Here is a 21717-nt window from a genome sequence, read left to right on the forward strand (position 1 = left end):
TGCTAATCAATTATAAAAATAAAATCAGGATGAAAACCACGTGTAAACTAGATCTAAATATCCCCAGACTATTCAGTAACTGAAAGAAAGTGAGGCTTGTCAAGTAAGATAGTTTTTCATTGCAGCCATTCTTCAGATGAGTTTTTATTTGAAACTTCTCTCTATGAAAATATAAATATCAGCTTTCAACTAGCTATCTATAGTGTAGTTATCATCAGAGATACAGAGTCACAGATCCCTAGTCCATATGAATATTGCAGCCCAACCTAACTGAAAGTACTGCTAATGAAAGCATGTTGTCAGCAGCTAATGGAGTGAAAAAAAAACATTAACAGATAACCGCATCATGTGATGGTATATGCAGTATATGGCAGAGAAGAGGCTTCAAATGCAAAAATGGGATAGCAACTGTTCTATCTGTCAATCCTTATAAAGCCAGTAAAGTTTTACATTCTTAGGTTATGTCTAACTAATTATTACCAAACCTAAAAAAAATACTTTCATCATAAATCTTCCTTGAAAGGGGTTACATTGTTGGACACTTTATTGTAATTAGAGATGTCACTCGTTGAACAAAGGGCAGAAAAAGGCCGGGAGGGGGGGTCCAAAACATAGAAAAATACACTAAGTAACAGCAAAAAGGCAGAATAAAAGAATGCAAGTGCAATAAAAGGCCATGGCTGATGATTCACATCTCTGGGGGGGGGGGGGGGGGGGGGGCTTTTAAGTTGGTATTCATTGAAAAAAAAAGATTTTTTCCCTTTATATTTCATTTTTTAATTTTTTTGACAAATTTCTTGACATGGATTCAAATTATTTCAAAAGTTGTTTATGTATCTTCATGAAAATTGGCACATATCAAGAGAGATATGTTTTGAACACACCCTACTACTTTGGTTTTGATTGAATGAAAAGTTTTAAAGTTATGGTCATTTATAAAATGTTATTTTGAGGTTTTTGCTTACAAAAAAACACACAAAAACAAAAAAATATTTTCAAAGGGTAATACACTTCAGAATATAATAATTTTAGTAGGGCATGTTGATAATAAATGTATAAACATATTTGCAAAGTTTCAGCTCAATATCTTTTATACTTTTTGAGACATTTGTTCCCAAATGTTTGTTACTATTTATAGTAACACGCAGTGGTGACGTCATACTAAATGTTAAAATTGACATTTTACTTTTTTTTTTACTCGTTTTAAGTGTTTATCAAACTATTTGGAAACTTTCATGGCTGTAGTACTATTCTAAGACATACTTTGGTTTTAAGGTGAAACCTCCCCTAAGGAAAGTAAAGGCTGTTGGTCGTTGTGCTGGCCACATGTCACCCTCGTTAGCCGTCAGTCATAGAAAGAGATGACTTTTACATCCTTTGTAAGATCTCTTTATGACTGAAAAGGATACTTAACTTTTAAAAAAAAAAAGTAAAACTATTTCATATCCTGTTATTTTCAGACTTCAAAAGAGTCTTGAAGAAGGCGGTAACCCTCCTACGCCGTCCTACTGCACCCTGACTGTGGGAGACAGCATGTTCAGCGCCCTTAGGAAAACTTCCATCACCATCAGCAACATCACCGTGGAAAACACTCCCTACACTTCTGACTCGGAGGACGCCGTCAGCATTCAAGGCCACTCGAGCTGCTGCGAGCCCGGAGTGCGAAGCCTCAACGCACTGTTCTCCTCTTCCGTTCCCGGACCAAAGCGGAGGCACGCCACTGTGCAGCCTGCGGATTTCGTGCTGGCGGCACAGTCTGCCGGCGTGGGCGATAAAGGAAAAGGCGGCGACAGGGCGTTGGCTGATCTTAAGCCTAAGAGCAGCGTGCTAGGAAGCATCGACTCCAATCTCGACAAGGACGCTTCCGCTTACGAGGCTGCTAGCGAGGGCAGGGACAAGTTCAGCCCCCTGAAACAGCCTGTCAAAAAGGACAGTGCCTGCTACAGCCTCATTGATATTCGCAGCGACAACGAAGCCAACAAAACTGATGCCGACGCCACGTCCGGCAGCATGATAGATTTGACTAAGCTTGACGCGGACATTGTGTCCGTCATCAACTGTGAAAACCGGAGTGTCTTCGGTGATACAGGCGTCATTGAGCCACCAGAACCGCTCAGAGAGAGTAAAGTAGCGAGAAAGAAGTATATGGACAGAAGAAAACTTTCTGGCTCGGAGGATATTCCTCGAATTGAAATAACTTGAACTTTTAGGAGATTGGGTTTATTTTTTTTTTAGAGAGTTTTAGTAAAAAAAAAAAAAATTGCCATTTCAGAATCATTCTATTTATTAATTGAAAAAAAAAAAAGGTTTTATATCTTAAACGATAAGGGAAGATTCTCTTTCTGGTAAGCCAAAGAGTAACAATCATGAACGATATTAAGGTAGTTAGGGTTGTCTCCTTGAGATTATACTAAAAGGAGCCAACACTATTTTGATGCTACAGGGGTGAATAACTGTTTAAAAAAAAATAGACATTATTATAGGAAACACCGAACTCATGGGCCACGAGGACTTCATGAGTTCAATTTAGATTGTATATACAAACAATTATTACAGAATAGACTTTTAGTTCAATCTATCTGTTAGATGTTGTTGGTTATCAAGGCAGAAAAGAAATGAGTAACTGGTAGATCCTTAAAACTGCGGGAAATGGCGAAGAGGCGGTAGGAGAAAGATAAATGGCTATGACATTTCTTGTCTTTTGTATTTTTCTAAAAATAGAGTTGGTCAATGAGGACAAAGGTCACACGATTTAGGTCATTTTCTGGAACCTCACGCGCAGCACAAAGAATAGTCGCCTTAAGTTGGTCGTCCTCCCTGCCCTAGCAATCAACAATGCAAGATGTTATCAATGTTATCGATCTGAATAGGAAAATTAAAAAACACACATAAACAATGAGCTAGCCATTTGAACGTAGTTATAAACTGCTTAGCCTCCACTGTAAACAAGAGGCGTGGAGGCAATTAAAACATAGCACGGGTTGAATTTAGTTTAAGCCTTTCGGTTGTTCAAACACCCGAAGGAAAGTACTCGCGATGTGTACACATTTCATAAGTGTACTTTCATTGACTATGGCCACTGGTCAGTGTGTACATTTTGTTCTCTCACTTGTAAGCTATCAGTAAGCGGCTTGGCTCCTTAGATAAATGCATGTAGTAGGTTTATATATGTGTGTGTGTGTGTGCATGTCCTAATCTTAAAATATTTGTGTTTGACTTGTTTGTGAGCGTGTGTCCAGCTCGTGATGGAGAGCTAAAGATAGAAAACTGATTAAATGTAGTCACAAATGTTGTAGAGTATTATACTGTGTGCTGGACATTTGTTTTCATTCGTACTTTATTAGATTATACTTTTGAAATACTTATGCATTGTTATTTTAATTGAAAAAGTAGAAACAATAATTCTTTTAGTCCTTAGGAAATGTTTCAATGGTTTGGTCGAGTCCAATCGTCATAGTAGGCTGAACACTGACCTGCTACGTCACAACCTGTAGGCTGTTTAGACCAATAGCTCGTTGCCACGACACAGGTCTGCACGATATGGTAACCAGCTATTGGTCTCCCTTTTATAATGTACGTCTAATGTGAAGTGAATGGCGCCATTAGATTTGATTACATAATGCTACACCTCCGATGTGATACAATCATTAACAAGGTGTCTGTTATAGTCCTCATCATCTCCACCTGTCCTCTAGGAATGATTGCTTTGAGTGTGTGACGTTCGCATGATAATCGTTAGGACAGGTCTTTGGCCTAATAAGGCCTTAAGCTATTGGAGATATGAACCCCTTCGTAACGCAATTGTTTTCAATGCTCTTTCTACGTAATGATTGAAAATGTATTCTTAACCCTTATTGGGCCCCCGAAGCGGGGGCCCTAAGCTAGAGCCTATGCTACCTATAGGTAAATCCAGCACTGTTAATAATATTTCTGTTTTTATTGATATTTTTTCTGATTGTTGCCAAATGTCTTTTGTGTGTTATTTCATTGACTCTTATGAAAACTTTGTGCATTGTTGAATTGATTAAATTACATTTGCTGATTCAGTGATTCGTTCTTTTCTTTTAATCATGAATGACGTAGATTATTATAAAATGATTTCAACCCCAATATGTTTGTTTTCCCCTTCTAATGAGGCTTACCAGACGTCTGGCCAAAAGGAGGATAACCTCTTAAAGAACAAATGCGAGTACATTTGAAGCTATTCTAAAGAAACCTTTTACTCACAGCTCCTAAAGATTGTCTGTCTGTCTGTTTGTCTGGTAAAACATTTGTATACGTTATTTCTCCTACTCCTTTCACGGATCAGAGCAAATTTTTAGTTCCGTGCGCCAATTTTTGTGTGTGTTCCCTTCTAATGTTGATGCGCCCCACAGACTTGTATTCAATATTATACCTTTGAAATTTGGTACTTTGGAGATACTTGGTACTTTGGAGATAGTTGGTACTTTGGATATACTTGGTACTTTGGAGATAGTTGGTACTTTGGAGATACTTGGTACTTTGGAGATAGTTGGTACTTTGGAGATACTTGGTACTTTGGAGATACTTGGTACTTTGGAGATACTTGGTACTTTGGAGATACTTGGTAGTTTTATCTACCCAGTATAATCGTTTCTATCAAAGTCATAAACATTTATGATAGGATGGACAAATGTTGCAGTTGTAGAGGAAGGGATTTCACACATACAGAATAAATATTAATCTGTGGACATTTCTGAATTAGCATTGATCATTTTAATAGATTTTTTTTTCAGAATATACTACTAATTAAATATGAACACTGTTTGCAGCTTTAAATTTAAAAAAAAATCTCATGCAGGCAAGTTAATAAGGTTTAATGAGATTTGACTTAGTTTTGTTTTCAATAAATCAGAAATATTATTTGTCAAATTCGCAACTGAAAGCAATTCACTTTTGAATCGTACAGTCACGACCTCAATTTATTTTCGATTATTTTCATGGATGAAAATGTTTGTTAGATTCTGTAGGTTGATCTTGATTAACAGGCATAACTTTGGTTACTGTTCAAGTAACTCTATCAATCATTGGCTGTGCTCCAGCAGTACAGACACTTAAGGCTTTAATAAAATGAAAATGAAAAGAAAGCAATTGCTCACTTCACATTATCACTTATGATAGAAGACAAAGGCCGATGTCTAAGGATGCTTCAAGTATTGCTTCCTTCACAACTTCTCTTGACAAAGAGATTTCACCTCTTTTATGTCCTCTTTTTTCTTGACCACACGAAAATCAGAGTCGGACATTATCTTCTGAATGTCTTCACGTTCCAGTTCATGTTTTATATCATGTCTGTAAAGTTATCTTCTGTTCTCCAACAGATAGCGCTCACAAACAATGGATATTGGTTTTCCTTATGGACTCAAAATGTATTAGAATGAATTTTCCAAGGTTTTGTTAAACTGACGCTTGCTATCACTTTCTGCTTTTCTTATTGTTTATATTCCTGCTTTGTTTTTGGAAGAATGGGAAGAACCTCACGTAGACTTGTTTTAAATTACAACCGAAAAGTTTCTCAGGTTATAGGGACTTGCAATCATATACGTACTGGGAAATATTTGGTCCGAGTAGAAGCATCCTGTATCTTATTTCATTGAGTTTGTAGTTTGTTCTCAGCTCATTTTTATGTTAACTGGACTATTTCTTGTAAAGCGTCCTTGTATTTTTTTTTTTATAATTACATGAAAAAGCATTTTTACCAAATTTAAGTTTATTCAATTATATGATAATAAGATAGAGAAATCACAAATATTATTATGTCACCAGGGATTTGCTTTTCATTAAAAAAAAATAAGGACAAACGCAAATTCGCTAAAAATGAAATGAGGTAATATCAGTGGTAGTAGTCCGTCCAACTAATGACAAAGGGGTTAAGGCCGGATAAAATAATTTAAAAAAAAGTACGTTTTTTTTTTATTACAGACCTGATTACTAATAATTTGAAAAAATCTTATCTGAATCAAATCCTTCAGATTACGTGCTCTGGGTTTCTCCGCTGATCGCTTTTATCACTTTTTACGATCAGACATTTTTTTCTTTGCATCCTCTCTGGGGTGTAGTGCGCCACTTGTTATCATGCAATGCGCCACTTTTGGCGCATGCCTCATAGGTTGGCCACCCCTGATATAGAGATTTTACAGTTTTTATTTTTCATTTTTGAATAGTAGGCCCAGTTTTTTTTTTTTTTTTTTTTTTTGTGTCTTGATTTTTTTGTCTTTCTTTTTACAAAGCTTATATCAACTCAATCACTCTGGTAAAAAGTTTGTACACTTTTTATCTCGGATCAAGTTGGAATTTCGCAAAATTATTTCTTTTACATGCCATCACACGAATCAATAAAAAGAATTAACTAATTAGTTAAATTAACTATTGGTAATTAATTTTTTTTTTGGTATCTCGAACAAGGGAAAGAAATTTAACTTGACTGAAAAAGCAGTATAAGTTGAAGTAGTAAAAAAAAGTTGCAAATAACTATAAAACCTGTTTTCATAAGCACAGCTATTACCGTGTGGGCTTGAGGAGGTTGGGGAGGCTGTAGCCCGCGAGTTCAAATTCAGGTCGCTCACTTTTATTTTTTTTTATAAATACATTTAAAAAGCGATCACCCAGATACCCCCTTCTTTCTCCCCTACCCCTAACCAAGTGGTCGAGATAAGTGATAGGATCATAGCTATTAAGAAAGCTAAAAGCATGAAATAGCGCTAAACAAGAACAATTGTTAAAAAAAAAAATTTCTAATCGCACAGATTTATTATTGATTGTCTAGAATCTAAATCTATTACTAATTTAACTCTTTCTCTCCGTAATTTTTTCCACGTTCCGATGTAGATTATTCATTTTGTTCAGTTGTGTTTCACTACCCTGTTATGATTAAACTTCAATAACTTTTTTGTTTGTTATCAAGAAATATTATATTAATTATAGAATTATATAATACAAATTCAAGTTTATAAAACCAAATATTAATTAGATTTAATTGGGTCAAGTCAACGTTGGTATCGTCAGTTAGGAGAGAAAGAGTTAATTACGTGGCTGATCCAAACAAATTCACACAACTACACTTAATAAAAGCTTTTTTTTTTTAAAAAGGATTTTTTCTGTATTTGCTAGTTAAGACTTTGTTCTCCTCTTTCTATCTTTTTGGTGGTGCTGGTGTCTGATAGGTGTCTGGTAGGTTCCGCAAGGTTATTAACGCCGGAAGTGGTAATGGCTTTAAGCCCACCGTTACTATAAAATGCTTCCAATGGAACGCGTCTCAAAATAGCCTCTGACAACCAGTCCAACTCCTGGCCTTCACGTGTGGTTTAGATACTGAGCCCGGCGGAACTGTTATCACTAAAGGGAGAAGGGGCAAAGGCGAGCAACTGGCGCCTAACCCAGTAAGCTTCGGGCAGGAGGTGCTCGTTAGCCTTGGCTGGCTACCCATCTAGAAGGAAAACTCTGAATCCAAACTTCCGCTGCCTTGCGGACACGGGAAGGGCTTCGGGAGACAACCCTGAGGAAAAATCAAAAGCTGGGGACCCTTAGGCAGATTGCTGCACACTGTGCTACAGCCTGGCAGAGCCTGCGGCGCTACTGATCCTAAACTGTATCGGATATTCCGTTCCCTTGTTCACATCAGCTGCTGTGTGGGCAACATCGTTCCGACCATTGACAATGCCCAGACTTTCATCTCGCTTTCATCTCGCTGAAGGTGTCTGGTAACTTCATGGTTCTCAGGTACAGATTTATAGAGACAATTTCATTCATGATACGATGCATTGAATCTTTAAGTGTTGTCCACTCTTACCTTCCCTTTCCTTAATTTAATCTTGTCCTTTTGGAGAACAAGTTAACACTTAACACTAAAAACTTAAGAGGTCAGTATTGGACAAAGCTGTTTGGACATTATATTTATATGTATTCAAATGAATTAAAACGCAGAATCTTTTCTTCACAGGTTCATGACAGCAGACGTGAGACACGTACATACATTTTACGACTTTATGTTTAAAGCGATTAAAGCTTTAATCTTTTATGATTAAACGATATTTTGGGGTTACCTCCCTCCTCTATTGTTATTCCCTAATCATAAGACAAAGTATTGATTTTTAGAGCTTATTTTGTCAATGCATTCTAGTTGGACCTGTGTATTCACGATGAGAATTACTACAACAATTAGCGTGTGCAGCACACTGGCAAGCGTGTGTAGCGTGTATATACGTTAGCGAGGATATCGGTTTTGACCCAAAGCTCCTTACTATTGACACCACCTAGGTTACCGGGGGATATCAGGGATAACTCATTAGATAAGAATCATCATCATCATCTTTTCTTTGCAATCCTCAGTAAAATTGCGACACTCTCCACGGTTTCTTGCTAGCTTATTATTGGCTTCCGAGAAATTCTCCTGTCCTCTCGGCTTCTTCTAGTACACTGCGTCGCCACGTTCTTTTTGGTCTTCCTCTACGTCTTGTGCCCTGGAGGTTCCACTCTTATGCTTGCCTAGCTCTGTTGTTGGTATTTTTTTTTCTAAGGGTGTGACCAGTCCATCTCCACTAACTCTCTAAGATCTGCACCTCTATATGAATGCTTATAGATCGTGGTTTTTAAACATTGCTGCATTATTTTCCCTTCTCTCGCGTTTAAGTTGATAGCCGCTCATCGTATATAGTTCGTCCATCGTGGTTCCACGATGACTACTTTCGTCATCCAGGGAGCTGAGGGCTTTGCTCTGGGGTTTTAAGCTTCCTCGTGTGGCTGATGAGACCTATGTGAGCCCGTAATGCCATGCAATCAGGGCAGTTTATTCCACTGGAGACAGTGTCGGTTGCCCTGATTTAATTCCCTGGCGCTTTTCTTCTGCCAGCGCTGTTCTTTTGTCCTTTGCATTTTTCTTTTACGCCAGTTTTCACTTCTCGACGCCCTGATGGTCTCATGTGATGTCGTCTCCCATATAGCAGGGTCAATGCTGAAGGCTTTCTCAATCGCTTTGAAGGTGTCATTGAAGCGTTTTTTTTTGTCCACCTTGTGATCGCTTCCTTTTCTTTAATTGACCTTAAAGGAGACTTTTAAGGATGCGGGATTCTTCCATCCTGCAGATGTGGCCTGCCCATCGCAACTGAAAATGTATCAAGATTGTGTGGATGCTTTGCAGGCCCGCTCTTCATAGGATGTGAGTGTCAGATCTTGCAATTTAACATTCAGTATATATCATAACATTGATTATAGCTCCTTGGTAGTTTATGCACAAATTAATAAGTGTACAAAGTTTTAACTTCATCCGAGAATAGGAAGTGGGAGAAATCGGTACGTGACGTTTTGGCGCCGCCGTTTTGGCGCCGCCGTTTTAGACGAGAGACGTTTTGGCGCTAGTGGTTTTTTTTTTTAATAAATATAAAGGTTTTGCTTTTTTCTTGAATATAGGCCTATAATAAGTCAGATTCCTGAATGGTAACGACATGCTATCCCCTCCCCCTTTATTTATATGTGAGTTCTGCTAATCGCACTGGATGACATTTTTCGATTTCTTTCCAATACATTACAATATTTTTATTTGACATTAGTGTAATACTTTCATATAACAAAAAACCATGTTAACATCTAAAGCTTTATTACGCTGAATGACGACAATAACTCCACACATGGTAAAGATTAAGACACGGAATGTGGTCAGTACAAACTCTAACGTGAATCCACAAATATAAACAAACACTAGGGGCGACAATAGATAGAAACAAATTCATGACACTAAGATACTTTGAAAAGATATATTTTGAGAAATTGGGTTGGGGTGTTTTGGATGACTCATCTCGCATTGACGCAGGTAGAGTTAAACAAATGAAGACAAGACCAGCACCGAGCACTGGTCGTTTGCCTCATGCGTCTGGCGATCAACTCTTTGGGACTGGTCATTACCTGTGACATCTATCCCACCCCCTCTCTTCTGTGCACATTTCACACCTTGTATATACTCTTTCCTCCACCCCTTCCTTCTCTCACGCGTAAGACGATAATCTGTTTCTAGCACTCCTCTTGACATCCCTAGGTGCGAATTTATAATCCTTAATATTAAATTCCGAGCGCGGCCCAAGGTCTACACCTCTCTTTCAATCTCTTCGCCCCTACGTCTTTTTAAGCTCGCGTAGTTTGGACCATTCACTAATCATTTTTCCAGCACGCTGACAGACTAGAAAAACTTTCGCCATTTCATTCTATTACATTTTTAACTGAAAACCTGGTGGCAGTCTATATAAAAAATGGAAAAGTCCAGTCGAAGTGAGGAAACGACAAAATTTCGCATGAAGGATATCTCTAATGTTTTTGTTAAGTTTAGCGCAGACCACACTAAGTATGAAGTATGGATGGCAGCCTGGTGTTGTGTAATATTAGATATTTAACAATAATTACATAACAAACTTAAACACCAAAAATAGCGGACAAAAATATATCTTCTTCTGTACGTGAAAAATATGTCATAACACAAACACTCATGCAAAACATAAATATGCATAATTCTTTTTAAAGAAATAATACAATGAAAGTGCATAATGTATTTCGCACCAAAACGACCTTAGCGCCAAAACGACCTTAGCGCCAAAACGGCGTCGCCAAAACGTCTTGCTTCGGGGAGAAATAATGTGTAAAAAATGTGACACAAGAGTTGGTATATAGCCCATTGATACAAATTTCACAACAAACCTATTTTAAAATAAAAATAAACATGATGACACAAAACTAATAGCAGTTTTCCTTTTTCTGGGACCTCTCAAGAGAAAATCTGTTAAAAAATGAGCAAAAAGGTGATATTTTTCCCCAAGTGTGTGCGATGATATACAATGATATCACACAAGTTATGAGCCGGCACTTGCTGCTACAGAATCGATTCCCTTTAAGCAAAACTACATCTGGTCTCATAACATAACTCACAGTGAGATTTAAACAATACGTTTCTGGTGATTTATACGACTATTTTGTGGGTCAGGTAGTGACGTGTTGTTAGCGTGTTGAACACGTGACTAGGTGTGCTGAAACATGCAGGACTGAGTGCTATGGTCGTCTGTAAGTTGCTCACGTTTTGAGAATGACATGCAACATTTTAAGAAAGACACTCACACGCTCATAATCATCTTACAAAATTAATCACGTGATCTTTTTTTTTCCTGTATTTAAATTATTGTATTTATTATTGATACTTTTTAAAGGCTAGCACAACTTGCTGTCTCACATTGTGAAGAATGATTCCGCTCAGGGAGATGAAAGGGACTCCGGTGATCGCTGGCAATACTGTTGCCTTGGTTCTTGTTTTCGGTTTTTTCCATGTCAGTGACAGCCTGCCCGTGAAGGACGATTTCAATAGAACAGAATGGCCCTACATCCCACCATTTCATTATGATGTAATCGACCCGTTTGCTGAATATAGAAGACTAAAGATGCTCAAAGCTTTTCTGGTCGGGTAAGTAGATCTAGATATTAGGCCTTTGAAATCATGCAAATATTCAACTAAAAACAAAAAAAGGGGGCGTGTACCATGTACCCGTGTTTGTTTTGTGGCCCGGTAGTTTACATATTTTTCTTACGCGACCCACTTACGCACTTTTGCTGCTTGCTGTGACCTCTTTTATGAATGCATTATAGGACAGAAAGAGAATCTATACAGACCACCGCTGGATGTGGACAAATATTGCAATAATTTTAAGGCAAGCACTCAACGAAAGAAAGTAATAATAGACGGCGTATTTATTTACAGTTATAAAATACACAGTGAGACATGGACTTCAGCTATTAATCCATAGGGAGTCTTGTCTAAAGTTATCTTATCTTATCTTATATATTACAGACGTTAATTCAAAAAAGATTTCATGTGTTGTAATCTGGTCATTAATGTTAATCAACATGTTATTTCTAGTGTTATGTTATTTATTTATACTGCCCTCGGGCAAGGTAAGGTCTGTCAACACAGACATAAAACAGATTTTGTAAACAAAATTCATTTTTAAATAACGAAACTTATGACATTTTGTATTGGAAATAAATAATTAAATAATTAATTGAGCGAGAATCGTGTCTTGCAATGCTGATTGTGTTGTTATTGTTCTTGTTAGACGATCGTGGAAACGACCCAAAATGTAGACCTATCTATTGACTTCGTTTTACTGTGCCTTCTCGTTCTTTAGTACAAAAGAAGAGCCTAGCTATTCTTCCAGACTGAAGAGTTCCATGGACCAGATCTACAGTCTCAGCTACAACGTCTCCCTACTGTGTCGGCAGCATTTCAAGATCATCTCTGAGGACACTGGTCACGACCTGTTCAATAAATGTAGGCATTCCCCCCTAGATCTGTGTTGTTGTTTTTTCTAAATGTGTGTGTATATCAACATTGTAGTGTGTGTGTGTGTGTGAGAATGCACCTTTGTTCAGATTCACACGAGTGTGTCTACAAAGGTTTTAAATTGTGCCGCGACACATTTATTTAGCTGCTTCTGGGTCCAGCCAGCTCTTATGGGTACCTGGCATTAGTTGGGGAAAAGTAAAGGAGGTTGGTCGTTGTGCTGGCCACATAACACTCTCGTTAACTGTAGGCCACAGAAACAGATGACCTTTACATCATCTGCACTATAAACCACAAGTCTGAAAGGGAAACTTTACTTTTTAAATGTGAATGCAAGTACAAGGTAACTTTCAAATCTCAAACTGTCAGTCTGGCAAAACGTTTGCACACTTAATTTGGCCGTTCGGGCGTCTACAACACGACTAGCTAGTCAGTCACACGACTAGCTAGTCACACGACTAGCTAGTCACACAAACTGCTTTGGCAAGTTAACATTTCAAGTTGGAGCGTAAGCCAATATTTCAGGTATTCTTAATGCCGGAGTTTAGTATAAATAAATACATACAAATAAATAAATACACCAAATAATTTCTGTGTATAGGATATATGTGCTTGTGTGGAAACAGAACACATTTCATATGAATTTAGTTTTCCTTTTTTTTTGGTATATATAATTTGCATGTTTTATATAAATAATTTATATTTTTGAAATGTTGCGCCCTCCCCCTCCTGTCTAAAGATAAGAACACGAAATCTTGCTTTTTCATACCACCCGGCTCTGGTTGCTGGCACATGGCGCCATGTTGATGTGTATTATGCTGCCACCCTGCATTTTTACAAAACGTATATCAACTCACTCTGTCCGTCTGTCTGTCTGTCTGGTAAAAAGTTTGTACACGTTACGTTATTTCTCCCACACCCAATCTCGGACAAAGTTGCAATTTCACACCATTATTTTTTGTACCTGACGAAACAAGGATCGATTTAAAAAAAAAACAACAACAATTAGTTAATTAACTATTAGTAATTAATTATTTTGTTTTGTATCGAACAAGAGAAAGAAATGGTACTTGTCAGATGCGGTGATATGTGTTGAGATAGTTCCCTTGGAGAAGTTGGAGCCCTGAGAGAACATATTGTTTTCTTTTTAATACCTTTAAAAAGTGATCACGGTAACATTCACACAGAATGTCACAGCTAGTCACTTCTTTCTACCCACATTGCTTTCCTAACTGGCCCAGACAAGTGATAGGATCATAGAGTATTGAGAAAGCTAAAAGCACAAAAAACAATTGGTAAAAATATTTGTAATTGCACTGTTGTATTATTGTTAAGTCTAGATCTATTACTAATTAAATTATATGACTGATCCAAACTAATCGATACGACTATGTTTAATTTAGTTTTTTTTTTTTTAAAGTATTCTTCCTTTTTTTTTGTTATATATTACTATCAAATTCCTATGACTTTATTTTCTTGTAAACATGATGTGAACAAATTCTTCCCTTTCAGTTTTTACCTCCAACGGGAAACAGGCCAATGAAATGATCTTTAACAATAAATTATTCATGGGCAACTTTGAACAGTGCGAAAAAATCGATACAAATGTGAACGGAAGTGAACCCGTCAGGGGGCGCTACACGCATTTTTCACTCTCCCTTAGAGTCCACCCTAAAGTAAGTGTCAGTTAGGATCACGTGACTGCCTTCATTAGTTTAATTTTTTTTTTCTCAAATGAAATTCAAAGCATGTTACGATTGCCTCTGGTCGCCCACTTTTAAGGTATACTAATGTATGCAAACGCGACATGATGCTCCTCAAAATCGACACTAACAGCTGGAACTCCTCAACGCATTAAAACGATAGAACATTAGGAGACTAGGACGGTTGTAAAGTAGAGCCGTGATATTTATTACAAAGAAATATGTACATTTGATATCAAGTGTCTTTATTTTTTTTTCGAACTTATTAAAATAAATTATGGCTTTTATATAGCACTACTTTCATGCTTATAGCTGTGACGATCACACTTGCCGGGGATTATATTATCAAACTTGTCAATTCAATGAAATGAAGAAAGAAACATCTCTCTGTATTTTCTTAAAACTTCTTTAATAATACTTCTTCAACTTTCACATCAAATTAACTTCTCAATTCAATAACAACTTGACTTGATACTTCATAAATAAAACTTAAAGATACATGAAACTTCATTTAGTATAACTTCAACTTCAAGTAATATAACTTCAGATAATATTACTTCAACTCATAAAACTTTAAATGGACCCGCTAATATCACAAAACTTGAATAAACCTGTACTAAGAGAAGACTAAGCGAGGACCAAGCGAGGACTAAGCGAGGACCATCGCTCTACAAGAACTACTACTATGCGAGGACCCCGTCTAACTGACTTTCCCCTAATTTATACTTTCTTTGATCGTACGTTCCAGAATCATGGAACCTTCTCAGATAATTATTTTAGTAACTTTGACCTTCTAGAAGCAGACGTGTGCTATTTGTTTCCCTTAAGCAAATTTCTTCTATCTTCTATCATATCTTTAACCAGTCATTGCAAACGTGCGTAATTCCAAACATCTGGAAAACTTCAGAAATCATACCAGTGCCTAAGAAACCAAAAATAGATTGCTTAAATGATTTCCGCCCAGTAGCACTAACACCTATTGTTATGAAATGTTTTGAAAAATATATGCTTAAACAACTTGTAGCAAAAGTCAATAACAGCCTAGACCCTCACCAATTTGCATACAAAGCAGCTAGAGGAACTGAGGATGCCATTCTATTGCTTTTGGACCATCTTTATAAGCATCTCGATATACCCAAAACCTACGCACGAGTCCTCTTCGTAGATTTCTCCTCGGCTTTCAATACCATACAGCCACATCTAATGATAAACAAACTGAGTAACTTAAATGTAAGCCCTTACTTACAAGCATGGGTTCTAAACTTTTTAACCCAACGGCCCCAGTATGTTAAAGTCAACAACACCAAATCGTCAACTCGAGTACTATGTACGGGTGCTCCACAAGGTTGTGTACTTTCTCCTGTGCTATACACTCTTTACACTAATGACATAAGAAGCATCTATGACTCAGTTAAATTCATTAAATTCGCTGATGATACTGCCATAGTCGGTCTTATTTCAGGAGACGAAACTCAGTATCGAAGCTCGATAGAAGAGTTTACAAACTGGTGCACCGACAACTTTCTAGAACTGAATGTAACAAAAACTAAAGAACTTATAATAGATTTTAGAAAGAAAAAACAAACTATACGTGAACTGCAAATAAACACTACATCTATAGAACAAGTAAAGGCATATAAATATATAGGCGTTATCATCAACAACAAGCTTTCATGGGAAGACCACCTTGGAACTCTGACAAAGAAAACAGCCCAGCGACTCTTTTTTCTATACAAACTCAACAGTTTTAAATTAAACAAGAAGATCCTTGAGACATTTTACGGCGCAACTGTACAAAATCTGCTAACATACGGAATAAGTTGTTGGCAAGGCAACGCCTCATCTAAACTGTTGCAACGTCTAGAAAACATCATTAAAAAAGCATCAAAAATTACACTCACAACATTACCACATTTAAACGAACTTTTTGAACAAACGTGCCTAAGAAAAATCGAAAAAATCTTGGAAGACAACGGCCACCCGCTCCATCAGAACTACGCCAGGTCGTCGCGAAGTGGGCGACTGCTGTCAATCAAAACAAGAACGGAGCGGTACAAAAACTCGTTCGTACCTCACTCGGTCAGACTCTATCACCGCCACTCATTGATCAGGGAACATGAAATGCACCAAGATACCTGTGTGTAGTCGCTGAATGAACTCTTCATGTTGTCTGTTGTATTTATGTGTATGTTTCTGTTGTGTTGTCTTTATATGAGAAACGAGTCCTTGTAATCACAACAAATTTCCGTAAGGATCAATAAAGCAGTCTTAGTCTTAGTCTTAACCTTTTTCTTTGATTGTATACCTAAAATTAACTTGTTTACGCTGGACACTTGCACTGGTTTGAACTCGCTTCTAGAAACTGGTCGAAATAGGTCAGACTCGACTCGTGACAATAGCATGCTCATAGCACTATGGTCCAATCTCATTTGTGGACCAGTGGGTGGAGGGGATATCTTGGAGAAGGTTTTCCGTGCTGCCTTTAGGAGTTCTGTAAACACAACTTTGCTGGAGTCGGAAGTCGAACCTCGAGCTCCCATCATAGGTAGCCAAGCCAAACCAAGTTATGAGGCTTTGAAGTACCCCAACCACGCTTCCCACTAATTTATTTATATGAATCAACTATTCACGTTGTTTGTCTGGTCAAAATCTTTGTGCATGTTATTTCTTCCACTTCCCATTCTCGGATTAAGTTAAAACTTTGGAAAAGTATACATCAATTTAAAAAAAAAACAATAACTATTAATTAATTGTTTTCGTACTTAACAATAGACTAGTAAAACATTTTTATGTTTATTAGTACTTGATTAGCTCAGATGCAAAACATAAATCATTAATCACGGATGCTTGACCTTCTTTTTAAGTCATTAAAAATTATTTGCTTGATTGATTTAAATAATTAATCCAAAATCCAATGTCACTCATTATTTAGGGTGGATTATTTTAAAAAGTACTTTTCATATTTTTTTTATTCTTTTTCTAGATTGATTCTACACTTTCGATTCTCTGGTACATCTGCTTGCCTCGTTCTTGTACTGTGGAAGATTCCAGGAGCGTAGCCAAGACGTTTCAGAGTAGGAGAAAACAAATATTTCTTTTTTTTTTGTTTGTCCTGCAGAGGCGTAGTGAGGGGGGTGAGCAAAGGGAGCATAATGCCCCGGGGCGTCACCCTCAGGGGGGCGCCACACGCAGTCTATATTTCTATGTGATGTTCATGGAAAATGGGGAGGCGGGGCGCCAATAAAGTATCTTGCCCCGGGCGCACATTTTGCTCTCTACGCCTCTGTCGTCCAGTCATTTCATAGGTATTAGGTTTGAGTCCCAGTAGAGGGAGTAAGGTCTTGGAACGCTGTACTGTTTGACTACAGTTTCACATTCACCTATCCCTTAGTCTGTAGGTAACTGATGGGTAACTTTGGCTTTTAACGTTGTACAAAATGTGATTAGTCAATGTCAGTTTATTAAGAAAGTATTTTGTTTTTTACTTGCAAGACCTTATCTGACATACACCCTATTTGTTTTCACGAATAATATATTCGCTTAGCATTGATCAAATAGCTGAAGTCACTTTCCGAAAGTCCATGATCTGTGCTTTTTGGGGGTTATATTAGGCTCATTTTTCTTTCTCATTTTAACACTCCCGAGATTACCGGCTAGATGACATCTTGCCTGTTGAAACGAAAGATGTGTGTGTGTGTGTGTGGGGGGGTATTTTTGTAATTTATTAAGTAAGTATTTAATGTAATCAACACGACTAATGTCATGGATATGCAACTAAATTTCCCTGTCTACATATTCGGAAACAGATCACTTTCAACTGGACAGTGTTCGAAGTGAAATGTTTGAACAGTGGGATTCAGCAGAAGACAATTGGTATCACCTGGCAGTGTAAGTGTTGTATGCTGTAGACATAGAGATTCATTTGTTTCTTCTACTTATCACGGTTACCGTCTTTACATTTATTAAATATACCTCTTGGATAGCCCTCCCGTGCTTGACGCTAGCAAAGATTTTTTTTTTTTTACTGGAGAAAGACCAAGCCTTTTTGTGTGACTTGATCTAGATCTCGAACATAATTGGCTATATAGTTTTAGTCTCCGCCCAGATCCAGATTGATGATAGTTCTATATTTTTACAGCGGATTGTGGAAGATGGAACCTCAGCCCCTGATCTCAGAATCGGCTCTACCGATTTTCCTAGAAATTAACAGTTGATATAGGGCCTGTATCTCTAAGAAAATAATTAATATCTGGTTGATCACTAGGGAAAAGTCTAGTTTAATATTTATATATTTTTCAAAGTAAAAATAAATAAAGGTAAATTTGGCAAAAGAACTAGTATAGATCTAGATCTAACATCGGTTATGTCTTTTTGAAGCGATTAAAACAGTTCCCTAGTTACATTCTGTATCTTAGAGGTCTCTGATCTAATTACATATTTAAAAATTGTGTTCATAGATCCTTTTGTGGCAAAATGGCTAATCGGCCCGAGAACATTCGTGAATATCATGTTTGATGGGTGACTGGCTTTTACATGTAGCCTTTGGACGGTCGTCATGATCGTTCCTAGTTCAAACCCCTGCCTCTGCCATCCCCCGTCCTGCACTAGTTTTTAAGTAAGGACCTAAGCCTAATAATTTTGTTTTGTGAGTTCTGGTAAAACTCCACAATCTCTTTTCAGATCAGCTTCATTAGCCGACATTCTGTGATAAGTATTTGGTTCGAGACTGACCCTGAGTTTCCGAAATTCTGTTTCGACAGGTCTGCGAAGTCACGTGCTCTTAATTTATGTCGGGAACTATGGGCGGACATGCTATATGGGCATGCGGGCCAACGCCCGTTGGTCCGGTGCCTAATGGGACCACCGAATCGGTCGCCTGAATGGCAGTACGACCTATTCATATTCTCTTTTGAAAGACATCCGCTTTAAATATCAGCTTTGTGAAGATTCGTTTATTTTCGAGACCCAGGGTCGTCCCCTAAAGATATTCTCGAACCAATAATATAGCTAAAGATATCACGACAGGACATAACTAGCGTATGAGTTGCCATGGTAAATGAACAGTAGAAGCACATGACCCCCAAAAAGGATTACCTGGTTTTATTTCTTTCAACAGAACACTTCTTGTGTGCCTTGCTGTCGTCTGCTTCATTGCGACAGCTGTAGATTCAATAGGTGTGCTCCGACGGAAGGTGAACACTATCTGTAACTCGCATGATTTACCCAGGAGTAAACAAGGTAAACAAAATGAAAAGATTAGAACTACTGAAAGTCCTATTGGTCAGTTAAGACCATCCATTTCTGTCATATTTGTGTGATTTGAATCAAACTCCATCTCTAGTCATGAGTTAAGTTTGGTCTATCCTTTAACCATTACTTTAATATATGTAGCGGCCAGGCATGATAGCTCAGATCATATTGACAATAGTACAATTAAAAGAATGGTTCTTATTTCCTTTTTTCTATATTTTGCACTTTCACATACATAAACTCTCAAAAAGGGGAGATAATTTTTAATGTGAAAGAATGTGATTACACTAGATTCTAAATATGTTCATGGATATATATATATTATAACTAGAATTATTACTTTTATTTTTTTTTCTTGTACTTGAATGTATTTTCCCTTAACCAATTAAATGAATATTCAAATACTAAAAAAGAATGTATTTATACCTATTAAAATGGTTTTAAATAGTACATATTTTGTAAGTGTAATTTGAAAAACAAAAACAAATGTGTAATGAATCCCTTAATATCCTGAACATATTTTAAAATGTTTAAAATGTCTAAACAAGAACCTTTCGTTTCATTGTAATATCTCCATATGTGCAGTTAATCAGGGGAGAGATCTTCCATACATAACCTCTACCGTTGTCCATACTTTATGGCCTCTTCAATAAGTAGCATTAAAACTAGTAAAGTATAAAAATAATATTTAAAAAAAAAGTATAGGTGAAATAGCATCTCTTATTTTGAATCAATCATGTACTTAATCTTAAATAGATCTACACTAACAATAAATGTGTGCGATTGGAAATATTTTTATGAATGGCCTTTGCTAAGCGCAACTCAATGATCTATGGTTCAATCACTTTTTAGACCAGCCTTGGGGTGGGAAGGGATATCTGGAAAATGGTTTTCGTGCTTCTTTTTTTCGAGGTTTTGAGCCTCCGTATGGAAGACCGACGCGTTAGCCACTGAGCTTTTTAACACTTATTTTTTTAAAAAAAGGCTTATAGTCAATTACTAGGCTGATATCTCCTTAGCGTATTACATTATGTAAAATTAATTACGACTAATTGAGTTATTAAGTGGTTAATTTTTTTAATTGATTCATGTGTTGTCATCAACAATGATCCGAGAATGGGAAGTGGGAGAAAAAACGTGTAAAAGATTCTAACCAGACAGACAAACAGACTGAGTGAGTTCCTGAGAAAAATTGTCATATTTTATATCAAAATAAGCATTGGAAGTTTAAAGAAAAGACATTTGGAAACACAAACTCAAAATCAGCACCTGAAGTGGTTCACCCTGGCAGGTAAAAAGACAGGTTTCAATATTTTCAGAAAGAACATCAGAATGAAATTTTATCAAAAGCAAATGACAAAGAAGAATGGAGAAAGAAGGTTGACAGATCTTGTGTGGTACCCCAACGGTCTAGCAGACAAGGGGATAGGTGAAAATGAATGTGAAGTCCACTATGAACCTGGCCTAACTGATTTCATATAATGATTATCTTATTGATCTAATTGTTTTGTATAGGGTCAATCTCTTATTCAAAAACTGCTTGCATAGTTGATTTTAAAAATTAAAATTCAAAAAAGAAAAAAGTAGCCGTTGCATCAGAACTTTAAAAGGTCTAAAATATCATGATGTCGGATTTTCAATATCTTTTCTACTTTACGAGATCCAAACGGGCGGACGGACATTCCACACAAAACTATTAGCGTCCGTTAAAAATACATTCTTTATGAATCTATATAACTTTTGTAAAAAGTATGTGACATTTCTTTCAGTTTTTTTTTTTTAAAGAAATACATTACTTTGATGCTTCGTTCGTTTCGGCTGTTAAATAAAGCAATCCATATTTTTGATACAATGTATCAGTGTTTGGTTAGCTTTTAATATGTTCGTATGTTCGTCTTGACGCTAACATTTTGTTTCAGCGATAGCCTGTCACATTCTGATGTCCTTCTCACTAAGACGTAGTGTCCATAAGACGTTCGAGGCAGACGACTCTGAAGAATGTATTTCTTGTCTGCATGGTCTCAGGGTCATCAGCTTGATTTGGGTCTTCGCAGGCAGCGTCTTCTACATTGTACCCACGATAAGTACTGGCGACTATTCTCTATTTTTTCTTAACTCTTTCTCTCCGTAATTATTTACCACATTCTGGTGGATTCAACGCTGGTATCGTCAGTTAGGAGAGAAAGAGTTAATGCTAATTTGTTGTTAAGAAGATACATACATTCAGATACATTGTGCTAAACATGGTGATGACAATTTAGAGGCATTACTTTCTATTCGACAGCTGCGCAGAGTAGTGGGACACCCATACTGGAGAATAATCTAATGCCTAGTAGTTTTTAAGGGCAGGCATAAAAGGGGGGCGTTGTTACATAGGCGATATACAGTTAAATCAGGATCGGTTAGCTCATACTGGGAAAATAACAGCATCTA

The 21717-nt window shown here is 37.1% G+C and overlaps 2 protein-coding genes across 4 annotated transcripts in view; both read left to right on the forward strand.

Moving 5' to 3' along the window:
• LOC106067796 (atrial natriuretic peptide receptor 1-like) overlaps positions 1-2212 on the forward strand; it is a 91463-nt gene extending 89251 nt beyond the window's left edge. For both annotated transcript variants that reach the window (XM_056006921.1, XM_056006922.1), the window contains one exon: positions 1461-2212. In XM_056006921.1, coding sequence (XP_055862896.1) covers positions 1461-2202 — 742 coding nt within the window. In that variant the 3' untranslated portion in view covers positions 2203-2212. The remainder of the gene's footprint in view (positions 1-1460) is intronic.
• Positions 2213-2596: 384 nt separating this feature from the next.
• The window catches only part of LOC106067832 (nose resistant to fluoxetine protein 6-like), a 40369-nt gene continuing 21248 nt past the window's right edge, over positions 2597-21717 (forward strand). Inside the window, exons 1-8 of one of the 2 annotated variants that reach the window (XM_056006682.1) lie at positions 2597-3082; positions 11205-11455; positions 12177-12319; positions 13844-14007; positions 17018-17108; positions 17841-17922; positions 19151-19272; positions 21204-21368. In XM_056006682.1, coding sequence (XP_055862657.1) covers positions 11238-11455; positions 12177-12319; positions 13844-14007; positions 17018-17108; positions 17841-17922; positions 19151-19272; positions 21204-21368 — 985 coding nt within the window. In that variant the 5' untranslated portion in view covers positions 2597-3082; positions 11205-11237. Of the gene's footprint in view, positions 3083-10937; positions 11062-11204; positions 11456-12176; positions 12320-13843; positions 14008-17017; positions 17109-17840; positions 17923-19150; positions 19273-21203; positions 21369-21717 lie in introns of those variants that run through there. The other variant, XM_013227108.2, reaches the window with a different exon arrangement.

Source organism: Biomphalaria glabrata, chromosome 12, assembly GCF_947242115.1.
Source record: "Biomphalaria glabrata chromosome 12, xgBioGlab47.1, whole genome shotgun sequence".
In the NCBI taxonomy this organism is placed as follows: domain Eukaryota; kingdom Metazoa; phylum Mollusca; class Gastropoda; family Planorbidae; genus Biomphalaria; species Biomphalaria glabrata.